Below are 21,433 nucleotides of genomic sequence, written 5' to 3'. Positions count from 1 at the left end.
CTACATCTTCATTTTCTCTTTACTATCATCAAAAGTGTGTCCTTGAGCCCTAACCACTAGCCTATCAAGCAAATCCTTTAAAATCCATATGATCTGAAAGAGTTAATTGCCTGGTCTCAAAAATGATAACAATTCATCTCTGCTGAATTACAGTGGCTCCTGATCTTGACTTAAAGGACCTACCTGATCTGTGCTACTTGGCTAAAGAAAACAGCAACTTCCGTCTTAAGATTCCCATAAAGGGCAAGCCAGCACCATCAGTATCCTGGAAGAAAGGGGAAGATCCTCTGGCAATTGACACAAGAGTCAGTGTTGAGTCATCTGCAGTTAACACAACTCTTGTAGTATATGACTGCCAAAAATCTGATGCTGGAAAATACACAATCACACTCAAGAATGTTGCTGGCACAAAGGAAGGAACCCTTTCCATAAAAGTTGTTGGCAAGCCTGGCATCCCTACTGGACCAATCAAATTTGATGAAGTCACAGCAGAAGCCATGACCTTAAAGTGGGGTCCTCCAAAGGATGATGGAGGTTCTGAAATCACCAACTATATCCTGGAGAAGAGAGATTCTGTAAACAACAAGTGGGTGACGTGTGCCTCAGCTGTCCAGAAAACCACCTTCAGAGTAACCAGACTTCATGAGGGTATGGAATATACCTTCAGGGTCAGTGCTGAAAATAAATATGGTGTAGGAGAAGGCCTGAAGTCAGAGCCAATAGTGGCTAAACATCCATTTGGTAAGTGCCTCAAGGCTAAAAACAAAGCAACACATGGTTTTGTGGAGGTTCCCTGTTTATAAATCTTGTACTATGTACTTTCTTCTAGATGTGCCTGATGCTCCCCCACCTCCCAATATTGTGGATGTTAGACATGATTCAGTCTCTCTAACTTGGACAGACCCCAGAAAAACGGGTGGATCTCCGATTACAGGTATTTAATTTGCTCTTATCCCACAGGTTTTCTACCAATGTTCCTTCCAAATATTTCCATGAAAACTATATGACTGTGTGCTCATTCACAGCATAAAGTACATATACAATAATGTATTTTTCTTTCAGCATATGTGGCTAATGTTTAATTTCATTGAAAACCTCCTAATATAACAGTTAATAGGGTGTTTCTTTGTGATATGTAATATGGGTTAAAACTGTTGAACAGGACAATAACAATGCTATTCCAAGAAAAGAAATGGCACTATGCCTGGGTAATAAGAATATAGATGGCAAAAATGATCATCTATTTAATATATCCTATATAAACAATTTTGATAAAAATACATGTAAATTTTTTAAATACACTTATATTTATACTTGCTATCCGAATTGATACATCCATGGGTTATTTGCAGGGTATCATATTGAGTTCAAGGAAAGAAACAGCCTTTTGTGGAAGAGAGCTAACAAGACTCCTATAAGGATGAAGGACTTTAAAGTGACAGGATTAACTGAAGGTCTTGAATATGAATTCAGAGTTATGGCAATCAATTTAGCAGGAGTGGGCAAGCCAAGCCTGCCATCAGAGCCAGTTGTAGCACTTGATCCAATTGGTAAGTCATTATACAAAGAAAAACCTAAGGGCATTTGCTACCTGAAGCAAATGTTGATATTCATTTGACTGGCTTTATTTTTTGTTTTAGATCCTCCTGGCAAACCTGAGGTTATTAATGTAACAAGGAATTCAGTGACTCTCATATGGACTGAACCCAAATATGATGGTGGTCATAAGTTAACTGGATATATAGTGGAGAAGCGGGATCTACCTTCTAAGTCTTGGATGAAAGCCAACCACATTAATGTTCCAGACTGTGCCTTTACTGTAACTGACCTAGTTGAGGGTGGAAAATATGAATTCAGAATTAGAGCAAAGAATACAGCAGGTGCCATTAGCGCTCCATCGGAAAGCACAGAAACTATTATTTGCAAGGATGAATATGGTAGGTCAATTTTACTTTTTACTTTATTTAAAAAATAGCACTAAACCTCCTTCCTTTTCTGATTGCAAATGTTTTTTTTTTTCCTTTGCAGAGGCACCAACCATTGTCCTTGATCCCACAATAAAAGATGGGCTTACAATTAAAGCAGGGGATACCATTGTTTTGAGTGCCATTAGCATTCTTGGCAAACCCCTTCCAAAGTCAAGTTGGTCCAGGGCAGGAAAAGACATTAGACCATCAGATATTGCTCAGATAACTTCAACCCCAACATCTTCCACACTTTCTGTCAAATATGCCACTAGAAAAGATGCTGGTGAATATACGATCACTGCTACCAATCCTTTCGGCACAAAGGAGGAGCATGTGAAGGTAACAGTCCTTGATGTGCCTGGTCCCCCAGGTCCTATTGAAATCAGTAACGTTTCTGCTGAAAAAGCAACACTTACATGGACACCTCCTTTAGAAGATGGCGGATCACCAATTAAGTCCTATGTTCTTGAAAAGAGAGAAACTAGCCGGCTTTTGTGGACAGTGGTTTCTGAAGATATTCAGACTTGCAGGCATGTGGTAACCAAGCTTATCCAAGGAAATGAGTACCTTTTCCGTGTCTCAGCTGTAAACCATTATGGCAAAGGAGAACCTGTACAGTCCGAACCTGTCAAAATGGTAGACAGATTTGGTACGTAGAGCACAGAAAAAGAATCGACAAGAACATTTATAGCAGATTTTAGGAAATCATGGATTTCTCACAAATTTGTTTCCTTTTTAGGTCCTCCTGGCCCTCCTGGAAAGCCAGAGATATCAAATGTCACTAAGAACACTGCCACTGTCAGCTGGAAAAGACCAACTGATGATGGTGGCAGTGAGATCACAGGATATCATGTAGAAAGGAGAGAAAAGAAAGGCTTGCGGTGGGTGAGAGCCACAAAGACGCCAGTTTCCGATCTCAGATGCAAAGTGACAGGACTGCAAGAAGGAAACACCTATGAGTTCCGCGTCAGTGCAGAAAACAGAGCAGGAATTGGTCCACCTAGTGATGCTTCAAATCCTGTTCTAATGAAGGATGTAGCATGTTAGTATTTACCTTTCTCCACCCTGCTCATTGGGGAGTTCCAGTACTTTATATAAATTATCCAAAAGCCAAAGTCTTAACATACACTTTTTATCTTTGTTTTTTTTTTTTTCAGATCCTCCAGGACCTCCTTCAAATGCACATGTCACTGATACTACCAAGAAATCTGCTTCTTTAGCATGGGGCAAGCCTCATTATGACGGTGGACTAGAAATCACTGGTTATGTGGTAGAGCATCAAAAAGTAGGAGATGAGGCTTGGATAAAAGACACAACTGGAACTGCCCTCAGAATCACTCAGTTTGTTGTCCCTGACCTTCAGACTAAAGAAAAATATAATTTTAGAATCAGTGCCATCAATGATGCCGGTGTTGGGGAGCCAGCAGTGATTCCAGATGTTGAAATTATAGAGCGGGAAATGGCTCCTGATTTCGAACTAGATGCTGAGCTTCGAAGAACACTTGTGGTCAGAGCAGGACTCAGTATTAGAATTTTTGTGCCAATTAAAGGTCGTCCTGCTCCTGAAGTAACATGGACCAAAGATGACATCAACCTAAAGAACCGGGCCAACATTGAAAACACAGAATCATTCACTCTTCTGATCATCCCAGAATGTAACAGATATGACACTGGTAAATTTGTGATGACCATTGAAAACCCCGCTGGGAAGAAAAGTGGCTTTGTTAACGTCAGAGTCTTGGATACACCAGGTCCTGTCCTTAACCTGAGGCCTACAGACATCACAAAGGACAGTGTCACGCTGCACTGGGACCTGCCTCTGATAGATGGGGGCTCACGCATAACAAATTATATTGTGGAGAAACGTGAAGCAACAAGGAAATCTTATTCTACAGTTACCACTAAGTGTCATAAGTGCACATATAAAGTTACTGGCTTGTCTGAGGGATGTGAATACTTCTTCAGAGTGATGGCAGAAAATGAATATGGAATTGGAGAGCCAAGAGAAACTACAGAACCCGTAAGAGCCTCCGAAGCACCATCACCCCCAGACAGCCTTAACATTATGGACATAACCAAGAGCACAGTCAGCCTGGCATGGCCCAAACCCAGACATGATGGTGGCAGTAAGATCACTGGCTACGTGATTGAAGCCCAAAGGAAAGGCTCTGACCAGTGGACCCACATCTCAACGGTGAAAGGATTAGAATGTGTTGTGAGAAATCTCACTGAAGGGGAGGAATACACCTTCCAGGTGATGGCGGTGAACAGTGCTGGGAGAAGCGCCCCTCGAGAAAGCAGGCCTGTCATTGTGAAGGAGCAGACAATGCTTCCAGAGTTGGATCTCCGTGGCATCTATCAGAAATTAGTCATTGCCAGAGCTGGTGAAAATATCAAAGTGGAAATTCCAGTGCTCGGTCGACCAAAACCCACAGTTACATGGAAAAAGGGAGACCAGATTCTTAAACAGACACAGAGAGTTAATTTTGAAAATACAGCAACTTCAACCATCTTAAATATCAATGAGTGTGTCAGAAGTGACAGTGGGCCCTATCCACTCACAGCAAAGAACATTGTAGGAGAGGTTGGTGATGTCATCACCATTCAAGTCCACGATATCCCAGGGCCACCAACAGGACCAATCAAATTTGACGAAGTTTCATCTGATTTTGTAACCTTCTCTTGGGACCCACCTGAGAATGATGGAGGAGTACCAATAAGCAACTATGTAGTGGAAATGCGACAGACAGATAGTACTACGTGGGTGGAGTTAGCAACCACGGTAATACGGACTACCTATAAAGCCACTCGCCTTACTACTGGAGTGGAGTATCAATTCCGTGTAAAAGCTCAAAACCGATACGGAGTTGGACCGGGCATCACATCAGCATCTGTAGTCGCCAGCTATCCATTTAAAGTTCCAGGGCCTCCTGGTACCCCTCAGGTTACTGCAGTTACCAAGGATTCAATGACAATTAGCTGGCATGAGCCACTTTCTGATGGTGGAAGCCCCATTTTAGGATATCATGTTGAAAGAAAAGAACGGAATGGTATTCTCTGGCAAACTGTGAGCAAAGCATTAGTACCAGGCAACATTTTCAAATCAACTGGACTTACAGATGGTATTGCTTATGAGTTCCGAGTAATTGCAGAAAACATGGCAGGTAAAAGCAAGCCAAGCAAGCCATCTGAACCAATGCTTGCTCTGGATCCCATTGACCCACCTGGGAAACCAATACCTCTGAATATTACCAGACATGCAGTGACACTTAAATGGGCTAAGCCTGAATATACAGGAGGCTTTAAAATTACTAGCTATATAGTTGAGAAAAGAGACCTTCCTAATGGAAGGTGGCTGAAAGCCAACTTCAGCAACATTTTGGAAAATGAATTTACAGTGAGTGGCCTAACAGAAGATGCTGCATATGAATTCCGGGTGATTGCCAAAAATGCTGCTGGTGCTATTAGCCCACCATCTGAGCCATCCGATGCCATCACATGCAGAGATGACCTTGAAGCACCAAGGATAATGGTGGATGTTAAATTCAAGGACACTGTTATATTAAAAGCAGGCGAAGCATTCAAGCTGGAAGCTGATGTTTCAGGTCGCCCACCACCAACCATGGAATGGACCAAAGATGGAAAGGAGCTTGAAGGCACGGGGAAATTAGAAATAAAGATCGCAGATTTCTCCACTTATCTGGTGAACAAGGATTCTTCAAGGAGGGATAGTGGTGCCTATATCCTTACAGCAACAAATCCTGGTGGCTTTGCCAAACACATTTTCAATGTCAAGGTTCTTGATAGACCAGGCCCACCTGAAGGACCTTTAGCTGTATCTGATGTAACATCCGAAAAGTGTGTATTGTCATGGTTGCCTCCACGGGATGATGGAGGTGCCAAAATTGATCATTACATAGTGCAGAAACGTGAAACCAGCAGATTGGCATGGACAAATGTAGCCTCAGAAGTCCAAGTAACAAAACTAAAGGTTACTAAGCTTTTGAAAGGCAATGAATACATATTCCGTGTCATGGCTGTAAATAAATATGGAGTTGGAGAGCCACTTGAATCAGAACCTGTGCTTGCAGTGGATCCTTATGGACCTCCGGATCCACCCAAAAACCCTGAAGTTACAACTATTACTAAAGATTCTATGGTTGTCTGCTGGGGACATCCTGACTCTGATGGTGGAAGTGAAATCATAAATTATATTGTGGAACGGCGTGATAAAGCTGGCCAACGCTGGGTGAAATGCAACAAAAAGACCCTTACTGACTTAAGATACAAAGTGACTGGACTGACAGAAGGACATGAATATGAATTCAGGATTATGGCAGAGAACGCTGCAGGAATTAGTGCGCCAAGTTCTACCAGTCCATTCTATAAAGCTTGTGACACTGTGTTTAAACCTGGCCCACCAGGTAACCCACGTGTTCTGGATACAAGCAGATCATCCATTTCAATTGCATGGAATAAACCCATTTATGATGGTGGATCAGAAATCACTGGGTATATGGTTGAGATTGCCCTGCCAGAAGAAGATGAATGGCAGATTGTCACACCACCAGCTGGGCTCAAGGCAACATCTTATACCATCACCAACCTCATAGAGAACCAGGAGTATAAAATCCGAATCTATGCCATGAATTCTGAAGGACTTGGGGAACCAGCCTCGGTTCCTGGAACTCCAAAGGCTGAAGACAGAATGCTGCCCCCAGAGATTGAACTGGATGCTGATCTGCGCAAAGTTGTCACTATAAGAGCTGGCTGCACTCTGAGGCTTTTTGTTCCAATCAAAGGAAGACCTGCACCTGAGGTGAAGTGGACCCGGGAACATGGAGAGTCTTTGGACAAAGCTAGCATTGAATCCACAAGCTCATACACCCTGCTTATTGTTGGAAATGTGAACAGATTTGACAGTGGCAAGTACATACTAACTGTAGAAAACAGCTCGGGCAGTAAGTCTGCATTTGTGAATGTTAGAGTGCTAGATACTCCAGGCCCTCCACAGGATCTGAAGGTAAAGGAGGTCACAAAGACATCCGTCACATTGACATGGGACCCTCCTCTCCTTGATGGAGGCTCAAAAATAAAGAACTACATTGTTGAAAAGAGAGAATCAACAAGAAAAGCATATTCAACTGTTGCAACCAATTGCCATAAGACTTCCTGGAAGGTAGACCAGCTTCAAGAAGGCTGCAGTTACTATTTCAGGGTTCTCGCCGAAAATGAATATGGCATTGGGCTGCCTGCTGAAACCGCAGACTCTGTGAAAGCATCAGAACGACCTCTTCCTCCAGGAAAAATCACTTTGGTGGATGTCACAAGAAACAGCGTGTCACTCTCCTGGGAGAAACCAGAGCATGATGGAGGCAGCCGGATCCTAGGCTACATTGTAGAGATGCAGAGCAAAGGCAGTGACAAATGGGCCACATGTGCCACAGTCAAAGTCACTGAAGCCACTATAACTGGACTGATTCAGGGTGAAGAATACAATTTCCGTGTTTCAGCTCAGAACGAGAAGGGCATCAGTGATCCGAGACAACTAAGTGTGCCAGTGATTGCCAAAGACCTTGTCATCCCACCAGCCTTCAAACTCCTGTTCAATACTTTCACTGTACTGGCAGGTGAAGACCTTAAAGTTGATGTTCCGTTCATTGGACGCCCTACACCAACTGTAACCTGGCATAAAGATGATGTACCACTGAAGCAGACAACTAGAGTAAATGCAGAGAGCAAAGAAAATAATACACTACTGACAATAAAGGAAGCCTGCAGAGAAGACGTTGGACATTACACAGTTAAACTGACTAACTCAGCTGGCGAAGCTACTGAGACCCTTAATGTTATTGTTCTTGACAAACCAGGGCCTCCAACTGGACCAGTTAAAATGGATGAAGTGACAGCTGACAGTATTACTCTTTCCTGGGAACCACCAAAGTATGATGGTGGAAGTTCCATCAATAATTACATTGTAGAGAAACGGGACACTTCCACAACCTCCTGGCAAATTGTGTCAGCCACGGTTGCAAGGACAACAATAAAAGCTTGCAGATTAAAGACTGGGTGTGAATATCAGTTTAGAATTGCTGCTGAAAACAGATACGGAAAGAGCACCTACCTCAATTCAGAGCCCATCATAGCTCAGTATCCATTCAAAGTTCCTGGTCCTCCTGGCACACCATTTGTCACACTCTCCTCCAAAGACAGTATGGAGGTACAATGGAATGAGCCAGTCAGTGACGGAGGAAGCAGAGTCATTGGCTACCATCTAGAACGCAAGGAAAGAAACAGCATCCTCTGGGTCAAATTGAATAAAACGCCTATTCCTCAAACCAAGTTTAAGACAACTGGCCTCGAAGAAGGCATTGAATATGAATTCAGAGTCTCTGCAGAGAACATTGTGGGCATCGGCAAGCCAAGTAAACCATCAGAATGCTACGTAGCTCGTGACCCATGTGATCCACCAGGGCGGCCAGAGGCAATCATTGTCACAAGGAATTCTGTAACTCTTCAGTGGAAGAAACCCACCTATGATGGTGGAAGCAAGATCACAGGTTATGTGGTGGAGAAGAAAGAATTGCCTGACGGCCGCTGGATGAAAGCCAGTTTTACAAACATCATTGACACCCAGTTTGAAGTAACTGGCCTAGTTGAAGATCACAGATATGAATTCCGAGTGATAGCTCGCAATGCAGCAGGTGTGTTTAGTGAGCCTTCAGAGAGCACAGGGGCAATCACAGCACGAGACGAGGTGGAGCCACCCAGGATAAGTATGGACCCCAAATACAAGGATACAATTGTGGTTCATGCTGGTGAGTCATTTAAGGTTGATGCAGATATACATGGCAAACCAATACCAACCACTCAATGGATAAAAGGTGATCAGGAGCTTTCAAACACAGCCCGACTAGAAATAAAGAGTACTGACTTTGCCACCAGTCTCAGCGTCAAGGATGCAGTATGTGTTGACAGTGGGAATTACATTTTGAAGGCCAAAAATGTTGCCGGAGAGAGATCTGTCACTGTGAATGTCAAAGTTCTTGACAGACCAGGACCCCCTGAAGGACCTGTTGTTATATCAGGGGTTACGGCAGAAAAATGCACACTAGCTTGGAAACCTCCACTTCAGGATGGTGGCAGTGATATCATAAATTATATCGTAGAAAGGAGAGAAACCAGCCGCCTGGTTTGGACTGTGGTTGATGCCAATGTGCAAACTCTCAGTTGCAAGGTTACTAAGCTTCTTGAAGGCAATGAATACATTTTCCGTATAATGGCAGTAAACAAATATGGTGTTGGTGAACCTCTTGAATCTGAGCCATTAATTGCCAAGAATCCATTTGTAGTACCAGATGCACCAAAAGCTCCAGAAGTCACAACAGTGACCAAAGACTCAATGATTGTTGTATGGGAAAGGCCAGCATCTGATGGTGGCAGTGAAATTCTCGGATATGTTCTTGAAAAACGAGACAAGGAGGGCATTAGGTGGACAAGATGCCACAAGCGTCTGATTGGGGAGTTGCGCTTGAGAGTAACTGGACTCATAGAAAATCACAACTATGAATTCAGAGTCTCAGCTGAGAATGCTGCTGGACTTAGTGAACCAAGTCCTCCTTCTGCTTACCAAAAAGCTTGTGATCCTATTTACAAACCAGGCCCTCCCAACAACCCCAAAGTCATGGATGTTACCAGATCTTCAGTTTTCCTTTCTTGGAGCAAGCCCATATATGATGGTGGCTGTGAAATCCAAGGATACATTGTTGAGAAATGTGACGTGAGTGTTGGTGAATGGACAATGTGCACCCCGCCAACTGGAATTAATAAAACAAACTTAGAGGTAGAGAAGTTACAGGAAAAGCATGAATACAACTTCCGCATTTGTGCCATTAATAAAGCTGGAGTTGGTGAACATGCTGATGTCCCTGGACCTGTAATTGTTGAAGAAAAACTGGAAGCACCAGACATCGATCTTGACATGGAACTAAGGAAAATTATAAATATAAGGGCAGGTGGCTCTTTAAGGTTATTTGTTCCCATAAGAGGCCGTCCCACTCCAGAAGTGAAATGGGGAAAGGTGGATGGTGAAATCCGAGATGCGGCTATAATTGATGTCACTAGCAGTTTCACCTCGCTTGTTCTTGACAATGTCAATCGATACGATAGTGGAAAATATACTCTCACATTAGAAAACAGCAGTGGAACAAAGTCTGCCTTTGTTACTGTGAGAGTCCTGGATACACCAAGTCCACCTGTTAACCTGAAAGTCACAGAAATCACCAAAGACTCGGTATCAATTACATGGGAACCTCCTTTGTTGGATGGGGGATCCAAAATTAAAAATTACATCGTTGAGAAACGCGAAGCCACGAGAAAATCATATGCTGCCGTTGTCACGAATTGCCACAAGACATCTTGGAAAATTGATCAACTCCAAGAAGGTTGCAGTTATTACTTTAGAGTCACAGCTGAGAATGAGTATGGTATCGGCCTACCTGCCCACACTGCTGACCCAATTAAGGTTGCAGAAGTTCCACAACCTCCAGGAAAAATAACTGTGGATGATGTCACCAGAAATAGTGTCTCTCTGAGTTGGACAAAGCCTGAACATGATGGTGGCAGTAAAATCATTCAGTATATTGTGGAAATGCAAGCTAAACACAGTGAGAAGTGGTCAGAGTGTGCTCGAGTAAAGTCCCTTGAAGCAGTAATTACCAACCTAACTCAGGGAGAAGAATATCTTTTTAGAGTCATTGCTGTAAATGAAAAGGGGAGAAGTGATCCTAGGTCCCTTGCAGTTCCAATAGTTGCCAAAGATCTGGTCATCGAGCCAGATGTAAGACCTGCATTCAACAGTTACAGCATACAGGTTGGCCAAGATTTGAAAATAGAAGTACCAATTTCCGGACGTCCTAAGCCAACCATCACCTGGACTAAAGATGGTCTTCCCCTGAAGCAGACCACAAGAGTCAATGTTACCGATTCACTTGACCTCACCACACTCAGTATTAAAGAGACTCATAAGGATGACAGTGGACAATATGGAATCACAGTTGCCAATGTTGTTGGTCAGAAAACAGCATCCATCGAAATTATCACTCTAGATAAACCTGATCCTCCAAAAGGACCTGTTAAATTTGATGAAGTCAGTGCTGAGAGTATTACCTTATCCTGGAACCCTCCAGTATACACAGGAGGCTGCCAAATTACTAACTACATTGTTCATAAGAGAGATACAACCACCACAGTATGGGATGTTGTTTCTGCTACTGTTGCTAGAACTACTCTCAAAGTAACTAAACTGAAAACTGGTACAGAATACCAATTCAGAATATTTGCTGAAAACAGATATGGACAAAGCTTTGCCTTGGAGTCTGATCCAATTGTAGCTCAATATCCTTACAAAGAACCCGGTCCTCCAGGCACACCATTCGTCACAGCCATTTCCAAAGACTCTATGGTTGTACAGTGGCATGAACCAATCAATAACGGTGGAAGCCCAGTCATAGGTTACCACCTTGAGAGAAAAGAAAGGAATAGTATTTTGTGGACAAAAGTCAACAAAAGTATTATCCATGACACCCAATTTAAAGCACTGAATCTTGAAGAAGGCATTGAATATGAATTCAGAGTTTATGCTGAAAATATTGTTGGCGTAGGCAAGGCAAGCAAGAATTCTGAATGCTACGTAGCCCGAGATCCCTGTGACCCACCAGGAACACCAGAAGCAATAATTGTTAAGAGAAATGAAATCACTTTACAGTGGACCAAACCTGTATATGATGGCGGAAGTATGATTACGGGCTACATTGTAGAGAAGCGTGATTTACCTGAGGGCCGCTGGATGAAAGCCAGCTTCACCAATGTCATTGAAACTCAATTTACTGTGTCAGGTCTTACTGAAGATCAAAGATATGAATTCAGAGTCATTGCAAAGAATGCAGCCGGTGCCATAAGTAAACCCTCTGACAGTACTGGACCAATCACTGCCAAGGATGAGGTTGAACTCCCAAGAATTTCAATGGATCCAAAATTCAGAGATACAATAGTGGTGAATGCTGGAGAAACATTCAGGCTCGAGGCTGATGTCCATGGAAAGCCCCTACCTACTATTGAGTGGTTAAGAGGAGATAAGGAAATTGAAGAATCTGCTAGATGTGAAATAAAGAACACAGATTTTAAGGCTTTACTTATTATAAAGGACGCCATTAGAATTGATGGTGGACAGTATATTCTAAGAGCCTCCAATGTTGCAGGTTCTAAGTCATTCCCAGTAAACGTAAAAGTGTTAGACAGACCAGGACCTCCAGAAGGGCCAGTTCAGGTTACCGGAGTCACTTCAGAAAAATGCACTTTAACATGGTCTTCACCACTTCAAGATGGTGGCAGTGACATTTCTCACTATGTTGTTGAAAAGCGAGAAACCAGCCGACTAGCATGGACCGTTGTTGCTTCAGAAGTTGTGACTAATTCTCTGAAAGTTACCAAACTATTAGAAGGGAATGAATATATTTTCCGTATAATGGCTGTCAACAAATATGGTGTTGGAGAGCCTTTGGAATCTGCACCGGTACTAATGAAAAACCCATTTGTTCTTCCTGGTCCACCCAAAAACCTTGAAATTACAAACATTGCCAAGGACTCCATGACAGTCTGTTGGAACCGTCCAGATAGCGATGGTGGAAGTGAGATCATTGGTTACATTGTAGAGAAACGAGACAGAAGTGGCATTAGGTGGATAAAATGTAATAAACGCCGCATCACAGATCTGCGTCTGAGAGTAACAGGCTTAACAGAAGACCATGAGTATGAATTCAGAGTCTCTGCAGAAAATGCTGCTGGAGTTGGAGAACCTAGTCCAGCTACAGTGTATTATAAGGCCTGCGATCCTGTGTTCAAACCAGGCCCACCCACCAATGCACACGTTGTAGACACCACTAAAAACTCAATCACACTTGCTTGGGGCAAACCCATCTATGATGGTGGCAGTGAGATCCTGGGATATGTCATAGAAATTTGTAAAGCAGATGAAGAAGAATGGCAAATAGTCACTCCACAGACTGGCCTGAGAGTCACACGATTTGAAATTTCAAAACTCATTGAACATCAAGAATACAAAATACGAGTCTGTGCCCTCAACAAAGTTGGTCTAGGTGAGGCTGCATCAGTTCCTGGGACTGTGAAACCAGAAGATAAACTTGAAGCCCCTGAACTTGACATTGACTCTGAGCTAAGGAAAGGAATTGTGGTAAGAGCTGGTGGATCTGCCAGAATTCACATTCCATTCAAAGGTCGTCCAACACCTGAGATCACCTGGTCTCGAGAGGAAGGTGAATTCACAGATAAGGTCCAAATTGAAAAGGGAGTAAACTATACCCAACTATCAATCGATAATTGTGACAGAAATGATGCTGGCAAATACATTCTCAAGTTGGAAAACAGCAGCGGATCGAAGTCTGCTTTTGTAACTGTGAAAGTTCTCGACACCCCAGGACCACCACAGAATTTGACAGTCAAAGAAGTAAGAAAAGATTCTGTCCTACTGGTATGGGAACCACCCATCATTGATGGGGGAGCCAAGGTCAAGAACTATGTGATCGACAAACGTGAGTCAACCAGAAAAGCGTATGCTAATGTGAGTAGTAAATGCAGCAAAACAAGTTTCAAAGTTGAGAATCTTACAGAAGGAGCCATTTATTACTTTAGAGTCATGGCTGAGAATGAATTTGGAATTGGCGTTCCAGTGGAAACTGTGGATGCCGTGAAAGCTTCTGAACCTCCTTCCCCACCAGGAAAGGTTACACTCACTGATGTGTCCCAGACCAGTGCATCACTTATGTGGGAGAAACCGGATCATGATGGTGGTAGCAGAATCCTGGGGTATGTTGTTGAAATGCAGCCCAAAGGAACCGAAAAATGGAGCACTGTGGCTGAATCCAAAGTCTGTAATGCAGTTGTTACTGGTTTGAGTTCCGGACAAGAATATCAGTTCCGTGTCAAGGCTTACAATGAGAAAGGAAAAAGTGATCCGAGAGTGCTTGGTGTTCCTGTCATAGCCAAGGACTTGACTATACAACCTAGTTTTAAGTTACCATTTAACACATATAGTGTCCAAGCTGGAGAAGATCTTAAAATAGAAATTCCAGTTATAGGCCGACCAAGACCTAAAATATCTTGGGTCAAAGATGGTGAGCCTCTGAAGCAGACAACAAGAGTAAACGTTGAAGAAACGGCTACTTCCACTATTTTGCACATTAAAGAAAGTAGCAAAGATGACTTTGGAAAATATACCATAACAGCAACAAATAGCGCAGGCACAGCAACAGAAAATCTCAGCATTATTGTTTTGGAAAAGCCTGGACCTCCAGTTGGACCAGTGAGGTTTGATGAAGTTAGTGCGGACTTCGTGGTCATATCTTGGGAACCTCCAGCCTACACTGGTGGCTGCCAAATAAGCAACTATATCGTAGAGAAGAGAGATACAACCACCACCACTTGGCACATGGTATCAGCAACCGTTGCAAGAACAACAATTAAAGTAACCAAACTGAAAACAGGCACTGAGTACCAGTTTAGAATTTTTGCTGAAAACAGGTATGGAAAAAGTGCCCCTCTGGATTCCAAACCAATTATTGTACAATATCCATTTAAAGAACCTGGACCACCAGGAACTCCTTTTGTGACATCAATCTCAAAAGATCAAATGACTGTGCAATGGCACGAGCCAGTTAATGATGGAGGCAGCAAAGTTATCGGCTACCATCTTGAACAGAAGGAAAAGAACAGCATTTTATGGGTCAAGTTAAATAAAACTCCCATTCAAGACACCAAATTCAAGACAACTGGGCTTGATGAAGGCCTTGAATATGAGTTCAAAGTTTCTGCTGAAAATATTGTTGGCATTGGCAAGCCTAGCAAAGTGTCCGAATGCTTTGTTGCTCGTGATCCATGTGACCCGCCTGGTCGTCCTGAGGCCATTGTTATCACAAGAAACAATGTCACCCTGAAATGGAAGAAACCTGCCTATGATGGCGGCAGCAAAATAACAGGTTATATCGTAGAAAAGAAAGATCTACCTGATGGCCGTTGGATGAAAGCCAGCTTTACCAATGTCCTAGAAACTGAATTTACAGTGAGTGGACTTGTAGAAGACCAAAGATACGAATTTAGAGTTATTGCAAGAAATGCAGCTGGCAATTTCAGTGAACCATCCGAAAGTAGTGGTGCCATTACTGCAAGAGATGAAATTGACGCACCAAATGCCTCTCTGGATCCCAAATATAAAGACGTCATTGTTGTTCATGCAGGAGAGACTTTTGTTCTTGAAGCTGATATCCGTGGAAAACCAATACCTGATATTGTTTGGTTGAAAGATGGAAAAGAACTTGAAGAAACAGCTGCTAGGATGGAAATTAAATCTACTATTCAGAAAACCACTCTTGTTGTCAAAGATTGTATACGGGCTGATGGAGGTCAATATGTTCTGAAACTTAGCAATGTTGGTGGTACTAAGTCTATACCAATCATGGTAAAGGTACTTGACAGGCCAGGACCTCCGGAAGGGCCTCTGAAAGTTTCTGGAGTTACTGCAGAAAAATGTTACCTGGCATGGAACCCACCTTTACAAGATGGTGGTGCTAGTATTTCACATTACATCATTGAAAAGAGAGAGACAAGCAGACTCTCCTGGACCCAGGTTTCAACAGAGGTACAGGCTCTCAACTACAAAGTCACTAAACTTCTTCCTGGTAATGAGTACATTTTCCGTGTCATGGCCGTGAATAAATATGGAATTGGAGAGCCCCTGGAATCTGAACCTGTTATAGCCTGTAATCCTTACAAGCGGCCTGGTCCTCCTTCAGCACCTGAAGCCTCAGCAATCACCAAAGATTCTATGGTAGTAACCTGGGCCCGCCCAGTGGACGACGGGGGTGCTGAAATCGAGGGCTACATTCTTGAAAAACGAGATAAGGAAGGCATTAGATGGACCAAGTGCAACAAGAAAACACTGACTGATCTCCGGTTCAGGGTAACTGGCCTTACCGAAGGCCACTCCTATGAATTCAGAGTGGCTGCTGAAAATGCAGCTGGTGTGGGTGAGCCTAGTGAGCCATCTGTGTTCTACCGTGCATGTGACACCTTGTATCCACCAGGTCCACCAAGCAATCCAAAAGTGACAGACACTTCCAGATCTTCTGTGTCCCTAGCATGGAATAAGCCAATTTATGATGGCGGGGCACCTGTGAAAGGCTATGTTGTTGAAGTCAAAGAAGCCACTGCTGATGAATGGACAACGTGCACACCTCCAACAGGATTACAAGGGAAGCAGTTCACAGTGACCAAGCTTAAAGAAAATACTGAATATAACTTCCGGATCTGCGCCTTCAATTCTGAAGGGGTTGGTGAACCTGCAACTATCCCTGGTTCGGTGGTTGCTAAGGAAAGGGCAGAGCCACCAGAAATAGAACTTGATGCTGACCTGAGAAAGGTGGTCATTCTACGTGCAAGTGCTACTTTACGCTTATTCGTCACTATCAAAGGTCGACCAGAACCTGAAGTCAAGTGGGAAAAGGCAGACGGCATTCTCACTGAGAGGGCCCAGATCGAGGTGACCAGCTCCTACACAATGTTGGTGATTGATAATGTGACCAGATTTGACAGTGGTCGGTATAATCTGACATTAGAAAACAATAGTGGCTCCAAAACGGCTTTTGTGAATGTCAGAGTTCTTGACTCACCAAGTGCCCCTGTGAATTTGACTGTAAGAGAGGTAAAGAAAGAATCAGTGACTTTATCCTGGGAACCACCACTTATTGATGGAGGAGCTAAGATCACAAACTACATCGTTGAAAAGCGAGAAACTACAAGAAAAGCCTATGCTACTATCACCAACAATTGCACTAAGAATACCTTTAAAATTGAAAATCTACAAGAAGGATGTTCTTACTACTTCCGCGTCTTGGCTTGCAATGAATACGGGATTGGTTTGCCAGCTGAAACAACTGAGCCCGTGAAAGTGTCTGAACCACCCCTCCCACCTGGAAGAGTGACTCTTGTCGATGTGACCCGGAACACAGCTACAATTAAGTGGGAGAAACCAGAAAGCGATGGTGGCAGCAAAATTACTGGTTATGTAGTCGAGATGCAGACTAAAGGCAGTGAAAAGTGGAGCACTTGCACACAAGTTAAGACCCTAGAAGCAACTATATCTGGCCTGACGGCTGGAGAAGAATATGTCTTCAGAGTATCTGCAGTAAATGAAAAAGGACGAAGTGATCCAAGGCAACTTGGAGTGCCTGTAATTGCAAGGGATATCGAAATAAAACCTTCAGTAGAGCTTCCCTTCCATACTTTCAACGTAAAGGCTAAAGACCAACTCAAGATTGATGTGCCATTCAAAGGAAGACCTCAAGCTACTATAAGCTGGAAAAAAGACGGTCAAACTCTCAGAGAGACAACTAGAGTCAACGTTTCTTCTTCAAAGACTGTAACAACACTAACTATTAAGGAGGCTTCAAGGGAAGATGTTGGAACTTATGAACTCTGTGTTTCAAACAGTGCTGGATCCATAACAGTTCCTATCACTGTAATTGTTCTTGACAGACCAGGGCCTCCAGGACCTATACGTATTGATGAGGTTAGTTGTGACAATGTCACCATTTCTTGGAATCCTCCAGAATATGACGGTGGCTGCCAGATTAGCAATTACATTGTTGAGAAGAGAGAAACCACTTCTACAACATGGCATGTGGTTTCACAGGCAGTTGCAAGAACATCCATTAAAATAGTTCGTTTAACAACAGGAAGTGAGTATCAGTTCCGTGTTTGTGCAGAAAACCGATACGGGAAGAGTTCCTATAGCGAATCTTCAGCTGTTGTTGCAGAGTATCCATTTAGTCCCCCAGGTCCTCCTGGTACTCCTAAAGTTGTGCATGCCACAAAATCTACCATGATTGTTAGCTGGCAAGTGCCAGTTAATGATGGGGGAAGTCAAGTAATTGGCTATCACCTTGAGTATAAAGAAAGAAGCAGCATTCTTTGGTCCAAAGCCAATAAAACCCTCATTGCCGACACTCAAATGAAAGTCTCCGGTCTTGATGAAGGACTGATGTACGAGTATCGTGTATATGCTGAGAATATTGCTGGAATTGGTAAATGCAGTAAATCTTGTGAACCAGTCCCTGCCAGAGATCCTTGTGACCCTCCTGGACAACCTGAAGTCACAAATATCACAAGAAAATCAGTGTCACTTAAATGGGCTAAACCACACTATGATGGTGGAGCTAAGATCACCGGATATATTGTTGAACGTAGAGAACTCCCAGATGGCCGGTGGCTGAAGTGCAACTTTACCAACGTACAAGAAACATACTTTGAAGTAACTGAACTTACTGAAGATCAGCGTTACGAGTTCCGGGTTTTTGCAAGGAATGCTGCTGACTCCATTAGTGAACCCTCTGAATCCACTGGACCTATTACAGTTAAAGATGATGTGGAGGCTCCAAGAATTATGATGGACGTCAAGTTCCGAGATGTCATTGTTGTCAAAGCTGGAGAAGTCCTTAAGATAAATGCAGACATTGCAGGGAGACCTCTGCCAGTTGTCTCTTGGGCCAAGGATGGCATAGAAATTGAAGAAAGAGCAAGAACAGAAATTGTCTCAACAGACTTTACTACCTCATTAACAGTTAAAGACTGTGTAAGACGAGACACTGGTCAGTATGTACTAACACTGAAGAATGTTGCAGGAACTCGGTCTATGACAATTAATTGCAAAGTACTTGATAAGCCTGGTCCACCAGCAGGGCCACTTGAAATAAATGGCCTTACCTCTGAAAAGTGCTCTCTTTCCTGGGGACGTCCGCAAGAAGATGGTGGTGCAGACATCGACTATTACATTGTAGAAAAGCGTGAAACAAGCCGCCTTGCATGGACAATATGTGAAGGAGAGTTAAGAACAACATCTTGTAAAGTGACCAAATTACTGAAAGGCAATGAATATATATTTAGAGTGACAGGTGTTAATAAATACGGGGTTGGTGAGTCCCTAGAGAGTATAGCTGTAAAGGCACTAGACCCATTTACAGTTCCAAGTCCACCCACATCTTTGGAAATTACCTCTGTGACAAAAGATTCCATGACACTTTGCTGGTCAAGACCCGAGAGTGATGGAGGTAGTGAAATCTCTGGATACATAATCGAAAGGCGAGAGAAAAACAGCCTACGATGGGTGCGGGTAAACAAAAAGCCAGTTTATGATCTGAGAGTGAAATCAACAGGACTTCGGGAAGGGTGTGAATATGAATATAGGGTTTATGCAGAAAATGCTGCTGGCCTAAGTCTTCCAAGTGATCCTTCTCCTTTAGTTCGGGCAGAAGATCCAGCATTCTTACCGTCTCCTCCATCCAAACCCAAAATTGTGGACTCAGGCAAGACATCTATAACTATTGCCTGGGTTAAGCCCTTGTTTGACGGTGGGGCCCCAATAACCGGATACACTGTAGAATACAAGAAATCTGATGAAACGGACTGGAAAACTGCCATTCAGAGCTTAAGAGGCACTGAATACACACTAAGTGGACTAACAACCGGAGCTGAATATGTTTTCAGAGTAAGATCTATCAATAAGATTGGTGCCAGTGATCCCAGCGAAAGTTCCGACCCCCAGATAGTAAAGGAAAGAGAAGAAGAACCTGTATTTGATCTGGACACTGAAATGAGGAAGACCTTGATTGTCAAGGCTGGTTCCTCATTTACCATGACTGTGCCTTTCAGAGGAAGACCAGTACCCAACGTCTCCTGGAGTAAGCCAGACACTGACCTCCGCACTAGAGCATATATTGATTCCACAGACACTCGTACATCGCTTACCATTGAAAAGGCCAACAGAAATGATTCTGGAAAATACACATTAACGATTCAGAATGTGTTAAGTGCTGCTTCACTGACCTTTGTTGTCAAAGTCTTAGATTCTCCAGGTCCTCCAGCCAACGTTAATGTACATGATGTAACCAAAGAGACTGCGGTGTTATCCTGGGATGTTCCTGAAAACGATGGTGGAGCACCAGTGAAAAACTACCACATAGAAAAACGTGAGGCCAGCAAGAAAGCATGGGTCTCTGTCACCAACAACTGTAACCGCCTCTCCTACAAGGTCACCAACTTACAAGAAGGAGCTGTTTACTACTTCAGAGTCGCTGGAGAAAATGAGTTTGGTGTGGGTGCACCGGCTGAAACAAAGGAAGGAGTCAAAATAACAGGTATGTCTTAAGAAGGAAAATCTATATACCTTCATTCATTTTGCTAGAATAGTGTGGCCCATTCTACTTAGTCATTGCTTAAATGGTTTTGGTTCATACCATAAATTATTCATTCTAAAGCACAAAATAAAAATCTCTAATAGAGAAAACTTTTGTTTACTTAAATGTTAACAAATTACATATCTAGAAATTCAAAGTGTTGAATTTAAGTAAAATTAAATTTAACTGCATACACACCCACACACAAACATAGACTGTGTGTATGTATTCAGAAACTGGATGATGACATTCCTGACTTTCTTAGGAAATTAGTTTTTTGTTTTTTTTGTTTTTTTGGTACCAAAACACTCCACCATTTGAGCCACATCCCCAACCCTATTTTGTATTTTATTTAGAGACAGGGTGTCATTGAGTTCCTTAATGCCTCACTTTTGTTCAGGCTGGCTTCCAACTCGTGATCTTTCTGCCTGGGCCTCTGGAGCCGCTGCAATTACAGGCATGTGTCACTGTACATGGCAAGATTGGTCACTTTGTTTCTCCTTTTCTATCCATGATGAATTTGGGGTACATTTTATCATCTAATCTAGGTCAATTTAAAAGCAAATACTTTGACATATAATAACATGATTTGGGGGAGCTTTGGTTGACTCAATAGCCAAACTCGTCATATAAAAAGTAAGAAAGATTCAAAAGTAAGCATATGGCCTTGATTTAAAAGTTCTATTTTGACAATGCATGAAGAGCACATGGGAAAGAATGTTGTTAATAATTCTTCCCTTTCTTTCAATACTTTGTTTTCTTAGAAAAACCAAGCCCACCTGAAAAACTTGGAGTAACAAGTGTATCCAAAGATAGTGTTTCCCTCACCTGGCTGAAGCCCGAACACGATGGTGGAAGCAGAGTTGTACACTATATAGTTGAAGCGTTAGAAAAAGGACAGAAAAACTGGGTTAAATGTGCAGTGGTAAAGACAACCCACCACGTTGTTTCTGGTCTAAGGGAGAATCATGAATACTTTTTCCGAGTCTTTGCTGAAAATCAAGCTGGCCTGAGTGACCCACGAGAACTCCTGCTTCCTGTTCTTGTAAAGGAGCAACTTGGTATGTCTAATTCTATGTAGAAGCAAATTTTGAAATCACTTACATTGTTTTGATTTTTAAAAACTCTTTTTTCACCTCCATTTTTCCATGTTCTTATTTTTCA

At 42.8% G+C, this 21,433-nt stretch overlaps 1 protein-coding gene across 50 annotated transcripts in view; it reads left to right on the top strand.

The window, feature by feature from the left end:
- Ttn (titin) overlaps positions 1-21,433 on the top strand; it is a 282,873-nt gene that overhangs the window by 219,553 nt on the left and 41,887 nt on the right. For all 50 annotated transcript variants that reach the window (XM_048808084.1, XM_048808057.1, XM_048808041.1 and 47 more), the window contains 8 exons: positions 154-741; positions 830-934; positions 1,353-1,550; positions 1,641-1,937; positions 2,029-2,616; positions 2,707-3,009; positions 3,125-20,230; positions 21,034-21,330. In XM_048808084.1, the coding sequence (XP_048664041.1) occupies positions 154-741; positions 830-934; positions 1,353-1,550; positions 1,641-1,937; positions 2,029-2,616; positions 2,707-3,009; positions 3,125-20,230; positions 21,034-21,330 (19,482 nt within the window). The remainder of the gene's footprint in view (positions 1-153; positions 742-829; positions 935-1,352; positions 1,551-1,640; positions 1,938-2,028; positions 2,617-2,706; positions 3,010-3,124; positions 20,231-21,033; positions 21,331-21,433) is intronic.

This window comes from Marmota marmota, unplaced genomic scaffold (genome assembly GCF_001458135.2).
Source record: "Marmota marmota marmota unplaced genomic scaffold, marMar, whole genome shotgun sequence".
In the NCBI taxonomy this organism is placed as follows: domain Eukaryota; kingdom Metazoa; phylum Chordata; class Mammalia; order Rodentia; family Sciuridae; genus Marmota; species Marmota marmota.
Note: the sequence above shows the minus strand (reverse complement) of the source record. Positions and strands in the feature narration are given on the sequence as shown.